This window comes from Eulemur rufifrons, chromosome 9, assembly GCF_041146395.1.
Source record: "Eulemur rufifrons isolate Redbay chromosome 9, OSU_ERuf_1, whole genome shotgun sequence".
Lineage (NCBI taxonomy): Eukaryota > Metazoa > Chordata > Mammalia > Primates > Lemuridae > Eulemur > Eulemur rufifrons.
In genome coordinates, this window is record NC_090991.1 from 19,650,540 (window position 1) to 19,666,895 (window position 16,356).

At 36.6% G+C, this 16,356-nt stretch overlaps 1 protein-coding gene across 1 annotated transcript in view; it reads left to right on the forward strand.

The window, feature by feature from the left end:
- The window catches only part of ATAD5 (ATPase family AAA domain containing 5), a 42,460-nt gene that overhangs the window by 10,383 nt on the left and 15,721 nt on the right, over positions 1-16,356 (forward strand). Inside the window, exons 5-14 of the mRNA XM_069482269.1 lie at positions 418-544; positions 1,240-1,321; positions 5,284-5,468; positions 8,562-8,719; positions 9,305-9,464; positions 10,079-10,267; positions 11,742-11,838; positions 13,003-13,082; positions 13,969-14,111; positions 14,215-14,365. Of these exons, the coding sequence (XP_069338370.1) occupies positions 418-544; positions 1,240-1,321; positions 5,284-5,468; positions 8,562-8,719; positions 9,305-9,464; positions 10,079-10,267; positions 11,742-11,838; positions 13,003-13,082; positions 13,969-14,111; positions 14,215-14,365 (1,372 nt within the window). The remainder of the gene's footprint in view (positions 1-417; positions 545-1,239; positions 1,322-5,283; positions 5,469-8,561; positions 8,720-9,304; positions 9,465-10,078; positions 10,268-11,741; positions 11,839-13,002; positions 13,083-13,968; positions 14,112-14,214; positions 14,366-16,356) is intronic.

The window sequence follows — 16,356 nt, forward strand, 5'->3', positions numbered from 1 at the left end:
GATAATGTCCGGCGGGGCATTATGGAGCCACTAATTTAATTATTTTGACTTTTTTGGCGGGGGGGGAGGGGGTCTTGATCTGTCACCTAGGCTAGAGTGTAGTGGTGCAGTCATAGCTTACTGTAACCTTACTGTACTCCTAGGCTCAAGTGATCTCCTGCCTCAGCCTCCCGATTAGCTAGAACTAAAGAGGTGTTCCACCATGCCTGGCTGATTTTTTAAAATTTTTTTGTAGAGATGGGGTCTTGCTATGTTGCCCAGGCTGGTCTCAAATTCCTGGGCTCAAGTGATGCCCCTGCCTCGTGTGAGCCACTGTGCCTATCCTTGTCCATGGTTGCTATCACTGTAGTTCTTTTGAAATTTTAATGACAGTAATTATATGATATATTTAAATTTTTTTTTCTTATTTTGTCATAGGACTCTGTAATAATAATAGATTCAAGTCCTCCTTCTTCAAAGCAGCCAGAGAAAAATCAGAAGAAACTTCAGTGTTTGAATGATGTGCTTGGAAAAAAACTTAGCAAGTCTACTAAAAATGTACCAGGTGATCAGATTTATTGACATTTATGATGAATAGTAGAATGTTTTGGGGGATTGTTCTGAATGTGCTCATGATGCAAATCTAATCTCTTATAAAATGTAAAATTTTAATTATTTCATATTATTTCTATTTTGATAAATAAGATTATGATGTAGTGAAGAGTTTTTCAAAGGGAAATAGAGCATATTTTAATTTATTGCATTTCTGTGTATCTTTTTAGTGTTAGTTAAGTTGGTGGTCCCTAAAGCTGATCATAAAAATCATTTAAAACATCTTTAGGTTCTTTCCTAGACATATTGAATAAAAATCTTCCAAAGTGGGTTATGGGATTCTGTACTTTAAAAAAAAGTTCTTTAGGAGAGTCTGATACTACCAGGTTGAGGCAACAGATCATTATATTAAAAAATTCTTTAAAATTTTTTTTTTCTTTAAGAGATGGGGTTTCCATCTGTTGCCCAGTCCAGAGGGCAGTGGCTTGATCATAGCTCCCTGTAGGCTTGAATTTCTGGGCTCAAGTGATCCTCCTGCCTTAGCCTCCCAAGTTGCTGGGATTATAGGTGTGAGCCATCGCAATATAAAATTTTCTAATTAAATTAAAAAGTTAAATTTTTAAAAATTTGAAAAGATACTTTGAAGTTATCTGAAGGTAAATGGAGATTATAAACATTGATACTAACCTAAATATTTTTTTTCCTAAGGAAACATGAAAGTTGCTCCTTTATTTCTTCCCAGAAAGCCACAAAAACCAGTCGATCCTATTCTTGGTTTTGATGAAAGAAGGTCAGTCCAATACAAATTTTAAAATGCCAAAATGTTTTATGGAATACATTTTGTATTTATTCCTTTACTTTGATGAGAAAGCATGTAAACTATCATTTGAAGCTTTTATAAGTCCATTTTAAAAGATGACAATATTGACAGTGCTACAGTTGGTAAAGATCTTGGTTTTTGCGCATGTTTTATGGCCATCTCTGGACAAAAGAGAATAATCAATAAGCAAACAAAAAATACAGAAAGCTGATTATGGACTTTATTCAATAAATATTTAAATATCTACTACTATGTACCAGGTACATTTGGTATTATGGATATTACGGAAACAAGACAAGATACAATCCCTGTTCTCCTAAGGCTTATAGGGAAGACGATCTAAGATTAAACATTAATTCGGCCAAGAAATGAAAAATTGTAGTTGTGCTAAGGAGAGGCAAAAAATTCTATTAGTGTTTATATTGAGGAGATTTGGTCTGGTATGGAAGGCTTCACTGAAGAAATGACACCTGAACTGAAATCTCAAGGACGAGCAGGAGTTCATCAGGGGGAAGAAGAGTGTTCAGCCAGAGGGAACAGTCTGTGCAAAGTCCCTATAGCTGGAAGGAGCACAGTAAATACCAAAGACTGACAGAATGCTATTGTGACTTGAGTACAGAGGGCAGGGGTGAGAGGAATGTGAGATTCTTTTTAAGGGACAGGGGAGGGCAAGAAGTGTGAGGGAAGAAGCCTGGAGGGAGGGAAGGGGCAGGAATGTGAGATTAAGCTAGAGAGGTGGGTGCCAGCCAATTTAGGCCCTCGAAGTCCATGTTAAAAAATTTGTTATTATGCTAAGAGCGATAAGAAGTAGCCAAACGGTTTGAAACAAGAGTATGAATATAAACATATTTGTATTTTGAAAGTTTAATCTGTGTGCTGGACGAATCTAGCTATTGCATAAAGAATGGAATGGGAGAAGGGTTAGAGGGGATCTAGGAGTACAGATGTGAGATGATGGAGGTGAGGTCTAGGGTGTTGGAGATGACGTATAAAAAGATTTTAGGAGATACATTTAAATAAAAACTCGTGATTCTTAATTAGATTTGGGGGATGGAGATGGGGGATAGGAGGGTGTAAGGATGACATTTAAGTTCTGGTTTATGCACTTGGATGGCATGATGGAAAAAGATCAGGTCTAAAGACATTATGGGTTTAGGTTATTATTTTTTTTCTGTTGCAATTTTATTGTCTCACTCCAACTCATGGGCTCAAGCGATCCTTCTGCCTCAGCCTCGCCAGTAGCTGGGACGACAGGCATGTGCCACTGCGCCTGGCTAATTTTTCTATTTTTAGTAGAGACAGGGTCTTGCTGTTGCTCAGGTTGGTCTTGAACTCCCGAGCTCAAGGGATTCTCCGCCTCAGCCTTCCAGAGTGCTAGGATTACAGGCATAAGCCACTGCAACCTAGCCTCTGTTTCAAATTTATTGAGGCATAAGTACATATTTTTAAGTGCACAAATCTGAAACATACAGTTTTGAGAAGTATATCACATCAATCACTCTATCACCCTGGGTAGAGTGGAGTGATGTCATCATAGCTCACAGCAACCTCAAACTCCTGGGCTCAAGTGATCCTCCTGCCTCAGCCTCTCAAGTAGCTGAGGCTACAGGCGTGTGCTGCCACACCCAGCTAATTTTTTTTATTTTTTTTAGAGACTGCATCTTACTGTTGCCCAGGCTGGTCTCAAACTCCTAGCCTCAAATGATCCTCCTGCCTCCAGCCTCCCAAAGTTCAGAATTACAGGCATGAGCCACTGCACCTGGCCCTAAAATAACTTTAAACTTAAGAAAAGTTTCCAGAAAACTACAAAGACTTCCATATCCTTTTCACCAAGATTTCCATGTCCTTGACTGCGTTTATTAAGGAGTGCAGACCTTATGTGCTATAGGATGACCCTCAACCTGGGTCTCTCTGATTTCCTCATGACCAGACTCAGCTTGTACACTCTTGTTTGTCAGGATTACCATGGAAACAGTGCTTTGCTCTTCTCAGTGTATCACATAAGGAGGCAGGCATGTGACATTAACCCATCCCACTCCTGGTGACATTAACCTTGATCAGCTGGATGTGTTGGTATCTGCCAGATTTCTTGATCTTAAATTCATCTTTTTCCCTTTGAAATTAATATTTTGTTGGAAGGTATTCTAAAATAATGCCAACATCTTGTTCCTCATCAAACCTACAGAATTACTGGCCTTAACATTGATGACTTCTACCTAAATTAGTCACATTAGGATGGTTGCCAAATGGTGATTCTCCATTGCAGTCATTGCTTTTTTATTTGTTAGTTGGCTGCTTTTTAGGGAAGAGCTTTTGTGTCTCCTCACATTTATCTATTTATTCATTTACTTCCTCATTCCTATTTTATTCAGCAGCTTGTAATCCATTAATATTATTTATCGTGACACTCAAATTGTTTTTAATTTGGCCAGTGTGAACCCTTCAGCTTGGTAAATATATCTCTTTGACATGTCCTTATAATTTATTGAGCATTTCTTACTTTCTGGAACAAGTACATGTTCCAGGCTCATCTTTTACTTGCCCTGCCTCAGCCTGTAATCAGCTATTTCTGCAAAGATCCCTGGTTCCTTCTAGTGGAGGATGGTATTTAGAAACCAAGATCTAGGTGTTCACTGTGCTCATTGCTCCTGGAGGTGTCAATGTTTCTAGGCTTTTTCAACAGATAAAGCTGGGATATATATGTATGTATATGCATACACATACATACATATCCAAAACTATTATATTTCTGTGTGTATAATATATGTGTAACATATAATACTTATATATAGAATATATGTATATTTTATATTAGTACCTTATACTCTTCTCCTTTAAGTTTACCTTCTGCTATAGGTACATACTAATTTAACCACAACTTTACCCATCTTTTCCTCTTTCTCTCCTAGTAACTATAGAAAAAAATGCACCTCCTCTTTTCTGCGATTAATTAATCTGGCTTCAGAGCTCGTTTTCATTTCACTCAAACAGTAAAGGAAAACAGAAGTACAGTAAAAGGTTTTGTAGCCTCTTCTTAATTACCAACCCAAATTTCTATTTGCAGAGAATACTGCAATTCTTACTCTGTATACGGCTGGCTAGGAAGGGCATATAAGCTGTGACATACCACCACACTCCTTCCCCTGCCACCACTCTAGCCTCCCATTCTCTCCACCCTCTCGCCTACTTCCTACCTCGTGCACTGTAGTCAACATTTTTATGATTTGTAATCTGAAGATAAGCCAAGTTAAACCGAGACATCAATAAGTGCCCTAATTTCCCTGATATTATATTGGAAACAATATAACATTAGAAGTTCTTAATATTAACTTTCTGAAATATGGCACTTATTTTGTTTTCTGATTATAATACAAGTGCATGTTTAAGAAGAAAACAAAACGCAAGAGGGGAAAACTCACCTACCACCCACAGCTAGTCCCAGTTATCATTTTGGTGGATGTCCTTCCAGGCGTTTTAAAAATTTATTTTATTTAACTTCTTAACATAACTAGATTTTCGTTTTTGTGATAAGCAAAAAGGAATTTCACCAGCTAACATCTTAGGTAGCTGTTTCCTGGGCTGGAGTGCAGTGGCATCCTCATAGCGCACTGTAGCCTCAGATTCCTGGGCTCAAGTGATCCTCCTGTCTGAGCCTCCTGAGTAGGTGGGATTATAGGCATGTACCACCATGCCCCAATAATTTTTTTATTTTTTGTAGAGATGGAGGTCTAGGTCTTGCTCAGGCTTGTCTTGAACTCCTGGGTTCAACCAATCCTCCCACCTTGGCCTCTCAAAGTGCTAGGACTATAGGCGTGAGCCACTGTGCCCAGCCAGTTTTTTAAATTAAGTTAAAAGGTTTTATTTTCTAGATGGTTTATTTTTTAAGTGTTTGTAACCTTAGCTTTATCTTTTTCCAATTGTTTTCTTAAAAGTCAAGATACATCTGAAAAATCTCAGGATTGCGACATACAATTTAAAGCAAAACGTGACTTCCTAATGAGTGGTTTACCAGATTTGTTGAAACGACAAATTGCAAAAAAAGCTGCTGCATTGGATATATATAGTGCAGTGAGTGCCAGTTTCCAGAGAGTTGTTCATGTACAACAAAAAGATGATGGTAAGTTTGTTTATTATTATTGAATATTTATTCTTCTGCAGTTAGAAGTAATATTACACTATGTCAGTTGGTTAAAGATGCGCTAAGGTCGAAGTGTCATTCTTCTGATGATTTCAATGGGAATTTTTAGTTTTTCCTCACTACCCATGGGGGATTGGTTCCAGGACCCTTTTGGGTACCAAAATCTATGGATGCTCAAATCCCTTATATAAAATGGCATAGTATTTGCATATAAACTGTGCACATCCTCTGGTATACTTTAAATCACCTCTAGATTATATCTAATATAATGTAAATGCTATGTAAGTAATTGTTATACTGTACTGTTTAGGGAATAAGGACAAGAAAAAAAAGTCTATACATGTTCAATACAGACACAACCATCCATTTTTTTTTTTCCTGATTTTTTGATCCACAGTTGATTGAATCCATGGATATGGGACCCACAGATAGAGAGGGCTGACTGTATGTGTATCATTTTCTCTTCCTCAGCCTTGGACTCAGTTTACTGAGGATGGGGATGTGGAGCATGGAAGCCACATATATCCTTAGTCCTTAACCCCTTGTGCCAGGAGAGAGCAGGCAAATGTGAGAGACCTTGAGTTAATGTTCTCTTGAGAGACACTGTGTTTTATTTTTTATTATTTATTTATATACAGACAGAATCTCCCTCTGTCTCCTGGGCTAGAATGCTGTGGCGTCAGCCTAGCTCATAGCAACCTCAAAGTCCTGAGTTCAAGAGATTGTCTTGCCTCAGCCTCCTGAGTAGCTGAAATTACAGGCACACGCCACCACGGCCAGCTAATTTTTCTATTTTTAGTAGAGATGGGGTCTCGCTCTTGCTCAGGCTAATCTCCATCTCCTGAGCTCAAGCGATCCTCCTGCCTTGGCCTCCCAGGGTGCTACGATTACAGGAGTGAGCCACCTCGCCTGGCCACAAGGCACTATGTTTTAAAAGGAAGGCAGTTTCCTTCTGAAATCATAGGCTGTGTGTGATCAGATCATCTTCAAGAATTTCTCAGAGGAGTTGCAGCCTTGCCCTTGTCCTATCTACTGTTGAGTTCTGAAAGGAAGTGTGTTTGCTGCTTATATACTAAGCAGCAAAAGCTTAGTATATAAGTATCTTCCGGATATGCAGATAACAAGTAGCAAATGAGCTATTTGCACAGGCCCTTTGTATGGTGATATTAGCATGATCATAATCTATTTGGAATCAAATGATGTAGCAAGCACAATCTTACTTTACTTACAGTTTTTAATTACTGATAATATGTGAAGTCTTATAACTTTGTCCTCATTCCTACCTCGAGTTTTTTATGGGTTGTTTTTTCTTTTGTGTGTTATTTTTAAGCACAAAAACTGTTAAGTTCTCTGCCGGATTTGTGGTTTGGTTTAGTGCACTCACTCTGCCCATGAAGGTGCATTGTGCTCTGTTCTTCTTTCTTTGCCTTTTGAGTTTCTGACATTGATACTTTGTGAGTTTTGTTCAACCTCTCTTTTTTGTGGGGAATTTGCCAGCTAGTCTTCCTAGTAATTTTTTCTGCTTTTCCTTATTTCCCATCTCTGGCACTGGCCATTCAGTTGATGGTTTTCTTCTTATTTTCACTAAGAGAGTTTTTAATAGCATTTTCTAATAGTACATTCAATTATAGAAATTAGTTATGCTTTTCTTTCCCGAATTTCATAAACCCATTTTCATAGGAGTGGTGGTATAAAACTTTTACCTGTTTATAGATGAGCAAAGGCAAGTACAGAGGGAGCCTCTCTATCTTACAATCTTAAGACTTATTGAACACTTATTATAATTGTCTAAAATTCTGTCGAGCAAGTCATATACATGTCTAGTGCAATCCCCATAATAACTCTTGGAGGTTGAGTATTATAATTATTGCCACTGCTTTCTTGCCCACGCTCACAAGTCTAGTAAGTGGCAGAGTCTGGGTTGGAATCCAGGTCTGACTTAAAAGTTTAGACTTTAGGTTGGGTATGGTGGCTCATGCCTGTAATCCTAGCACTCTGGGAGGCTGAGGCAGGAGGATCACTTGAGCTCAGGAGTTCAAGACCAGCCTGAGCAAGAGCAAGACCCTATCTCTACTAAAAATAGAAAAAATTAGCCAGGTGTGGTGGCACTTGCCTGTAGTGCCAGTTACCCAGGAGACCGAGGCAGGAGGATCGCCTGAGCCCAGAAGTTTGAGGTTGCTGTGAGCTAGGCTGATGCCATGGCAGTCTAGCCTGGGCAACAGAACAAGACTCTGTCTGAAAAAAATAAAAAATAAAAATAAATAAAAGTTTAGACTTTAAAAGAGGATACTAACTGCCCCTAAAATTTTTAATCTGTGTATCAAGTTTGATTGAAAAAGAAATGAAAATTCAGCTGGGTATGGTGGCTTGTGCCTATAATCTCAGCTACTTGGGAGGCCAAGGCAAGAGGATCACTTGAATCCAGGAGGCCAGGAGTTTGAGGCTGCAGTGCAGTAGGATTGTGCCATTGCCCTCTAGCCTGGGTGACAGAGGGAGACCTCAACTCTTAAAAAAAAAAAAAGAAAAGAAAAGAAAAGAAAAAAGAGACTGGGCATGGTGGCTCACTCCTGTAATGCTAGCACTCTGGGAGGCCGAGGCAGTAGGATTGCTTGAGGTCAGGAATTGGAGACCAGCCTGAGCAAAAACAAGACCCCGTCTCTACTAAAAATAGAAAAAATTAGCTGGACGTGGTGGCCCTCACCTGTAGTCCCAGCCTCCTTAGGAGGCTGAGGCAGGAGGATCCCTTGAGCCCAGGAGTTGGAGGTTACTGTGAGCTAGGCTGACACCACTACACTCTAGCCTGGGCAACAGAGCAAGACTCTGTCTCAAAAAAAAAATGAAAAGAAAAAAATGAAAGCTTGCTAATATTTACTTGTTAACAATTGGGAGGGAAGACTAGGTATTTTTTATTTATTGTATTTGTTGGAGATGAGGAGTTTACATACTCATTAGGGTTTTTGGTACTTTTGTGTTAACTGTGTAGTTGTCAAATCTTTTCATGTTTACATTTAATAAATAAATAATATATAAATAAAGTTAATTAAGATAACTTTTCTGTTTTTCTTTCTTTAGGGTGCCATTTGTGGCATTTGAAACCACCTTCTTGTCCTCTCTTAACTACATTTAAAGAACTCAGTACTAAAGTAATAGATCTTTCGAAATGTGTTATTGCTCTTGGTGAATTTTCAACATTGAGTTCAAATTCAAAAAGCAATAATTCTGCAGTTGTGGTAAGTATTAGAGAGCTCATTCATTGAAGGACATTTCTCCTACATCTTTCAGAGAAAAAAAATTTTTTTGAAAATCTACTGTTGTAGCCTAGAGTTGCTTTTTTCCTAGAGTCTAATGTTAAAAAATAAATCCTAATTGTAGCACATTTTTCTTTTAAATACTCATAGAGCTTTAAAAACATTTTAAGAAGTAATGAATTTTCAGATATCGACCACACAGCAGGAATTAAAACAAAAAACGAATTAATGAAAGGCAGTTTTGAAAGAATATTAGATTATGTAGCACATTTAGATACATTATAAATCAATATTATAATCTATTAAGTGTATAAATTATAATTAGTTGAAAGGGAGAGAAATAAAAATATGAACTAAATCCTTCAAAAGCTATGCAAATGCAGCTTTGGGTTCAGTGAGTAGAGGTAATCCTACGTTGATACTGACTTATGGACAAGTGGTTGATAATATTGTGATTAACATGAGTAGATGATGTGGGTCTGCTATTGTGCATTTTATTCTTTTTCTTTTCCTTTGTCTTTTTTCACTCCTCTGTAGACCCAAGGAGCATTTTATTCTTTATTGCAGTTTATGAGGACACGGAAAGATTTTACTGAAGAAGTAAGAAATCTTTTGCTGGAGGAAATTAGGTTGTCAAATCTTGAATTTTCTTTGAAAAAATATTTTCCCTTGCTTCTAAAAAAACGAATTGAGCACCAGGTACTTTCTGAGTGCCATGGTAAACAAGGTTAGTGATAATTATTATCTGTGTTAATATGTCGGATTTGAAAACACTAAGACTTAGCCATTGACTCTTGGAAGTGGTCACTACAGACAAAACATTGCTTACAGTTGGCAGGGAGAATTGCTCAACTGAAGTAAAAGCATCTTGTACAGTGCAATGTTAGTCCCTGCCAGCTTCCAAAGATGCCCATTCAAAGACAACTTTAATTGTGTTGAAATACTAATCATGCATTTAAGGAAAGCCTTAGATCAGATAATGTGAACTTATATAGCTGGAACAAAGGCAGTCTAAATATTAAGATCTCTAGCTTGTTTTCAGTATGTCATGTTTGATTCTTGCCTTTTCATTTTAAAATCATAAGGCTGTTGGGCTGGGCCTTGTGACTCTCACCTGTAATCCCAGCTACTTGGGAGGCTGAAGCAGGAGGATTGCTTGAGCCCAGGAGTTGGAGGTTGTAGTGAGCTATGATCACACCACTACATTGCAGCCTGGGCAACAGAGTGAGACCTTATCTCTTAAAGTAAAAAAAATTGGATATTTGAAGGTGACAAAAGATTATTAAGTATTAAAAATTGTTTTTTGTTGATTAGTAAGCATTTCTTTAATTCCCATAATAGAAAGTCCACAGCAAGAGCCTGATGTCAATCAAAAAGAAACTAAAAGGAAACGAGTGGAAACAGGAAATCATAAGTCAAAAAGAAAGAAACCAAATGAAAATTCAGGAAGTCCAGAAAAGATAAATGGGAAGCCAGAAGAAATTGACAAAAGAAACAAGTCTTCTAGTATCAAGATAGATTCTTCCAAAGGTATATTTTCTAAAAGATCCCGAAGAAACAAACTGCTTTGAGTCCACGTGAAGTGGAAACAGAAGCAGAAGATTTTGCTGTTCTGATAACAGATAATGACAAAGAGTCTACATGAGAATTATCTTCTTTTCCTGGCAAATTAGATTTTCTCCCTCTGGTTCTAAAACTCTCTTGTTTTTTAACCTCTCATTGTTTTCCGCTCTCTTTTAATATATCCTTATCACAACTTTCAGAAAACGTAATGTGTATAAGATAAGTGGAAGCCTCGCTGATTAGAGGCTTACAAATAACCATATTAATAGTCTTTGATTTTTCTGTGCTTCTGTAAATACGCTTTTTTAAAAATCTGGGATCATACTATACATACTATTTTACAGTGTATTTCACATGTCATTGACATGTACCCATCTAGTTTATATAACCTTTCCAGAGTATTCCAATGAATGGATTTAATTCACCCATTTATATAGCTTTATATAGGTTAAGCATCCCTAATCCAAAAATCTGAAATCTGAAATGCTCCAAAATGCAAAACTTTTTGAGCACTGAAATGATGCCACAAGTGGAAAATTCCACACCTGACCTCATGTGACAGGTTGCAAACTACAGCCAAAACTTTGTTTCATGCACAGAATTGTTAAAAATATTGTATAAAATTACTTACAGCTATGTGTATAAGGTGTATATGAACTGCAAATGAATTTCATGTTTAGACTTGGGTCCCATCCCCAAGATATCTCATTATGTACGTGCAAATACTCCAAAATCCAAAAAAAATCTGAAATCCAAAATACTTCTGGTCCCAGGCATTTTCGATAAGGGATGTAGTATGTTTTAGTATTTGTTATGGCAAGTATCCTGTCATTTCTCAAAGAATTTTTATGCATTTACTTCACTAAGTGAACTATAGGTTACCTTATATCCATAAATCCCATTGAAATTTTGATTTTGCATTAATTTATAAATTCATTTGGAGAGAAAAGTATCAACCTCAAACTGCCAATGAACTCATAGGCAATGAATTAGCTATAAAAAAGTACGTCTTTACAATATTTAGTCTTCTCAATTAAGAGTGTAGCATCTCTCTCTGTTTACTCAGGTTGATTTTATAGGATGTTTTAATGTTTCTTTTCAGTGTCAGAAGAGGCTCTATTAAGATAATGCTGCCTTTGTTCTATACATTACTGGTTTTTATGCTACAAATTATTTTTCATAGTTCATTTCTTGAGTGGTTATTAAAAATTTAAATGTACACTTTTATACCTTGATAACATTATGGTGGTTAGTTTTTTAAGGAAGAAGAGTTTGGTGTGAAGAATTTTAAATGTAATTTTAAGTTTTAAAGTTACCTTTTTGGTATTTTGTAAATATAAGTATTTTTAAAAATGCTTATTACATTGTAAGAATAAATGTCTATAAATACAGATATGCTTATGTCAAGGAACAAATACCTTAATATTTTCTTTCGCTTTAGATTCTGGGACTGAAGACATGCTCTGGACAGACAAGTATCAACCTCAGACTGCCAGTGAACTCATAGGCAATGAGTTAGCTATAAAAAAGTTACATAGGTTGGTAAAATTTATAAAGGAACTGAGAAATAGTTTATGAATTTAGTTTTATTATTTTGTTTATAATAAAATTTAGAAATCATAATTATAAAGTAATATATTACATGGTAAAATCTTTTTTAAAAAAGAAGGATTTAAAGTAAAAAGTATTTATCTTTTCTCACATTCCCACATGTAACCACTGTTGAAAATTTTTATAAACCTTCTAGAAAAAACTTTATGTTAGTTCCTTTCTAACAAATGTGATCATATTACTACTAGTTCAGTTCCACAGTCCTTTGTCTGTAATTCCCACATCCGAAAAGTTCTGAAAACATAAAGATTATTAACTTTATTATACAAAGTTTATTATGTCTTTACACTTAGTAGAAATTCATACTTTTTTTTAATAGAAATATTAAATGATTATGAATGTACTGCCTCAGGCCACATTAGAGGTATTATTTAATATGTGGTATATGTACCAAATTACCTTTCTAATATCTGAAAAATTCCAGATTCTAAAACTACCTGGCCCAAAGGGTTTCATATAAGGAACTGTGGACCCATAATAATACTGTGAACTTGGTACTATTCTGAGTACTTGCATTGTTCTTAGTTCATTTAATCCTTATAACAATACCCATAAGGGTAAATACTGTTATCTCATAGATGAAGAAACAGGCCTAGAGAGGCTGAGATACTTGTCCAAGGTCACAGAGCTAGAAAGTGGTAGAAGTGGGATTTAAATTCAGGCAGTCTAGCTCCAGACTAGAACTTAATCTTTCTACTTTTACTTAGCATTTTATATTGGATACTTTTCGTGTCATGGTACAGTCTACCTCAGGCCTTTTTAATTCCTGCATTCTGGTTTCTATGTGAGTATACCATAATGTATCTTTTCCCCTACTGGTATACTTTCAGGTTTTCTTTTCAGAGGCTAATATCAATAATGCTGCAATGAATGTTCTTGCACGTATAGTCTTGTATATTCAGGCAAAATTACTTCATTTTAAAATATTCATGCCGATGTCAAAATATTTTACTATTTAGATGATTCACTATGGAGTGCTTAAAAACTATCAGTATGCCATAACTTCCCTCAACAACCATTTTAACATAAAGTCTAAGGAGATACTGGTATTCTACGAATTATTTTTATTAACATACATTTTCTTATGGCAGCTGGTTGAAAGACTGGAAAAGAAGAGCTGAATTGGAAGAAAGACAAAATTTGAAGGGAATAAGAGATGAGAAACAGGAAGGTATTTTGAGTCATTTTTTTCCCCTTTCACTGAACATTTTCAGAGTTAGATTAGCTAAAAATTTTTATAAAATTTCTTAATTGGACCAGGCCCAGCAGCCCGTAATCCCAGCTATGCTCAAGGCTGAGGCAGGAAGATCACTTGAGGTCAGGAGTTCAAGACCAGCCTGGGCAACATAGCAGGATCCTATCTCTAAAAAAAATGTATAAAGTCAGCTGGGTATGGTGGCATGCTCCTGTAGTCCCAGCTTCTCCAGAGGCTGACGTAGGACAATCACTTGAGCCCAGGAGTTCGAGGCTGCAGTGAACTATGATTGTGCCACTGTACTCCAGCCTGGGCAACAGAGTGAAACTTCATCTCTAAAAAAATAAAGAAAAGCCAGGTGTGGTGGCTCACGCCTGTAATCCTAGCACTCTCGGAGGCCGAGGTGGGAGGATCGCTCGAGGTCAGGAGTTCAAGACCAACCTGAGCAAGAGTGAGACCCCGTCTCTACTAAAAATAGAAAGAAATGATCTGGACAGCTAAAAATATATAGAGAAAAAAATTAGCTGGGCATGGTGGCTCATGCCTGTAGTCCCAGCTACTCGGGAGGCTGAGGCAGGAGAATTGCTTGAGCCCAGGAGTTTGAGGTTACTGTGAGCTAGGCTGACGCCACAGCACTCTAGCCCGGGCAACAGAGCATGACTCTGTCTCAAAAAAAAAAAAAGTACATAAAAAAATAAAAAATTTCTTAACTGGCCATGTTATAATTGATTTTCTACGTTTTATAAATTTATTTTTCACCATTTATTGGCAAGAATTTGTGATATTTAATCATTGGGTTTCATGAGGTAGCATTTCTGCCTAAACAATTATGCATTTTATATGCATTTGAATAATTTTTCAGATTTGTCGGCTAGCATAGACTTTAAAGGCAGTTCAGATGATGAAGAAGAGAGTCGCCTTTGCAATACTGTTCTTATAACAGGGCCAACAGGAGTGGGAAAAACTGCTGCAGTGTATGCTTGTGCTCAGGAGCTTGGATTTAAGGTTAGTAATAGCTACAATGGAAGAATGAATGTTAACATAATTACTCTTGAATTAAAAGAAAACATAAACCATTCTGCCTTTTTTTCTTATGTTCTTCTTTTAGATATTTGAAGTGAATGCCTCTTCCCAGCGCAGTGGTAGACAAATTCTGTCTCAACTGAAGGAAGCTACTCAGTCCCATCAAGTAGACAAGCAAGGTGTAAACTCACAAAAACCTTGTTTTTTTAATAGCTACAACATAGGCAAGTCACCAAGTAAGTAAATTATTTTCCCTAAGCCATAACCTTTTGAAAAAAATAAAATCTAAGAAAATAATTTTAATTATCAGCATTCTGTCATTCACTTTTTATCTTCTATAAATACACATGCTTTCCCCCCAGACTATTTTTAAAACAAATCTGATGACCATAATATCATTTCACGCATATATACTTTCATAAGTCTCTATGTGATAAGGCTTTTTAAAAAGCATAAGTACAATATCATAATCAGACCTAACAAAATTAACTGTGTTCCTTAATATCATCTAATACAGTCTACTGTCAGTTTTCTGTTGTTTCAAATGGTTTGTTCAAATCAGGATCCAAACAAAGTCCGTATTTTACATTTGATTAATGTCTCTTAAATTTCTTTTAATCTTTCTAACAATTCCCTCACCTTTCTTTTTGTGTCATTTGTTGAAGAACTGGAGTCATTTGTTATAGAATTTCTCACATTCTGGATTTGGCTGATAATTATATCCTCATGTATCAGTTAACAGATTCTTCTTCCCTATATTTCTTGTAAACTGGTAGAGCATGGGCTTCATTAGATTCAGGTTCTGTTTTGGGGCTAGCATGCATGCATAGGCAGGCTGTGTACTTTTCCAAGTCTTTTTTTTTTTTTTTGAGACAGAGTCTCACTCTGTCTCCCAGGCTAGAGTGCCGTGGCATCATCATAGCTCACTGCAACCTTGAACTGCTGGGCTCAAATGATTCTCCTGCCTCAGCCTCCCAAGTATGTGGGCCTACCGGTGTGTACCACCACACTGAGCTAATTTTTTAAATATTTTGTAGAGATGGAGTCTCGCTATATTGCCCAGGCTGGTCTCAGCCAGGCTATGTACTTTCTATGACATCATAGCAGGAAACACAGCCCACTTTTAGTGATACTACGGTTTGTTGATGAGTTCAAGTATTTTCATTCTGACTTATCCATTATAAAGTTCCGCCACCACTCTCTTATTTAATGGTAATTAGCAACTATTAGTGATCTGGGTCTAGCAGACTCATTTTTCATTATGGATTAAAAAATGATGATTTTCTAATTCTTTAAGCCTTTTTGCATTTATTAGAATTCTAAGAAGCACTGTGCCTCATCAGCCATTTGGATACTTTGTAATATAAACTGTAGGCACAAGAAATGCTTCATTCTTTTATTTATTAATTCTTAGAGTAATGCTGTCCTAGCCACCTTGAAAGTTGACCAATGAGTTTTTGTGGTTTTATTTTTTTTAGTATTATTATGAACTCATGGATTTGTATATGTTTAATATGTTTTAATCCTTTGTGTCCATTATTCTTTGCTGATTTTAAGATTTTCTCTTTATTACTGGTTTTATGAAATTTGATTATGATGTGCCTTGGTGTAGTTTTCATCATGTTTTTTGTGCTTGGGGTTTGTTAAGCTTCTTGGATATATGGGTTTATAGTTTTCATCAACTTTGGGAAAATTTCAACCATTATTTCTTGTTTTATTTTTTCTGTTCTAATCACCTCTGTGGTCAACTCCAGTTATAGGTGTTTATACTACTTGAAGCTGTCTCACAGCTCACTGATGCTTTGTTCACTTTTTCTGTCTTTTTGCTCTGTGCATTTCAGTTTGAGATAGATATTATTACTGTTTATTCAAGTTCACATATCTTTTGCAATATCTAGTATGCTGTCAATGCCATCCAATGTAGTTTTCATTTCTAGAAGTTTGATTTGAGTCTTTTTTATATTTTTTGTTTTTCTACTTACCATATGCCCAGTCTTTCCTCTAGGTTTTATATATGGAATACATTTATAGTAACTATTTTGGCTAGGCGTGGTGGCTCACACCTCTAATCCCAGCACTTTAGGAGTTTGGAGGATCAACTGAGGTTAGGAGTTCGAGAACAGCCTGGGCAACATAGTGAGAACCCGTTTCTAAAAATAAAAAAACAAATTTAGCTGGGTGTGGTGGTACGTGCCAGTGGTCCTAGTTACTCAGGAGGCTGAGGCAG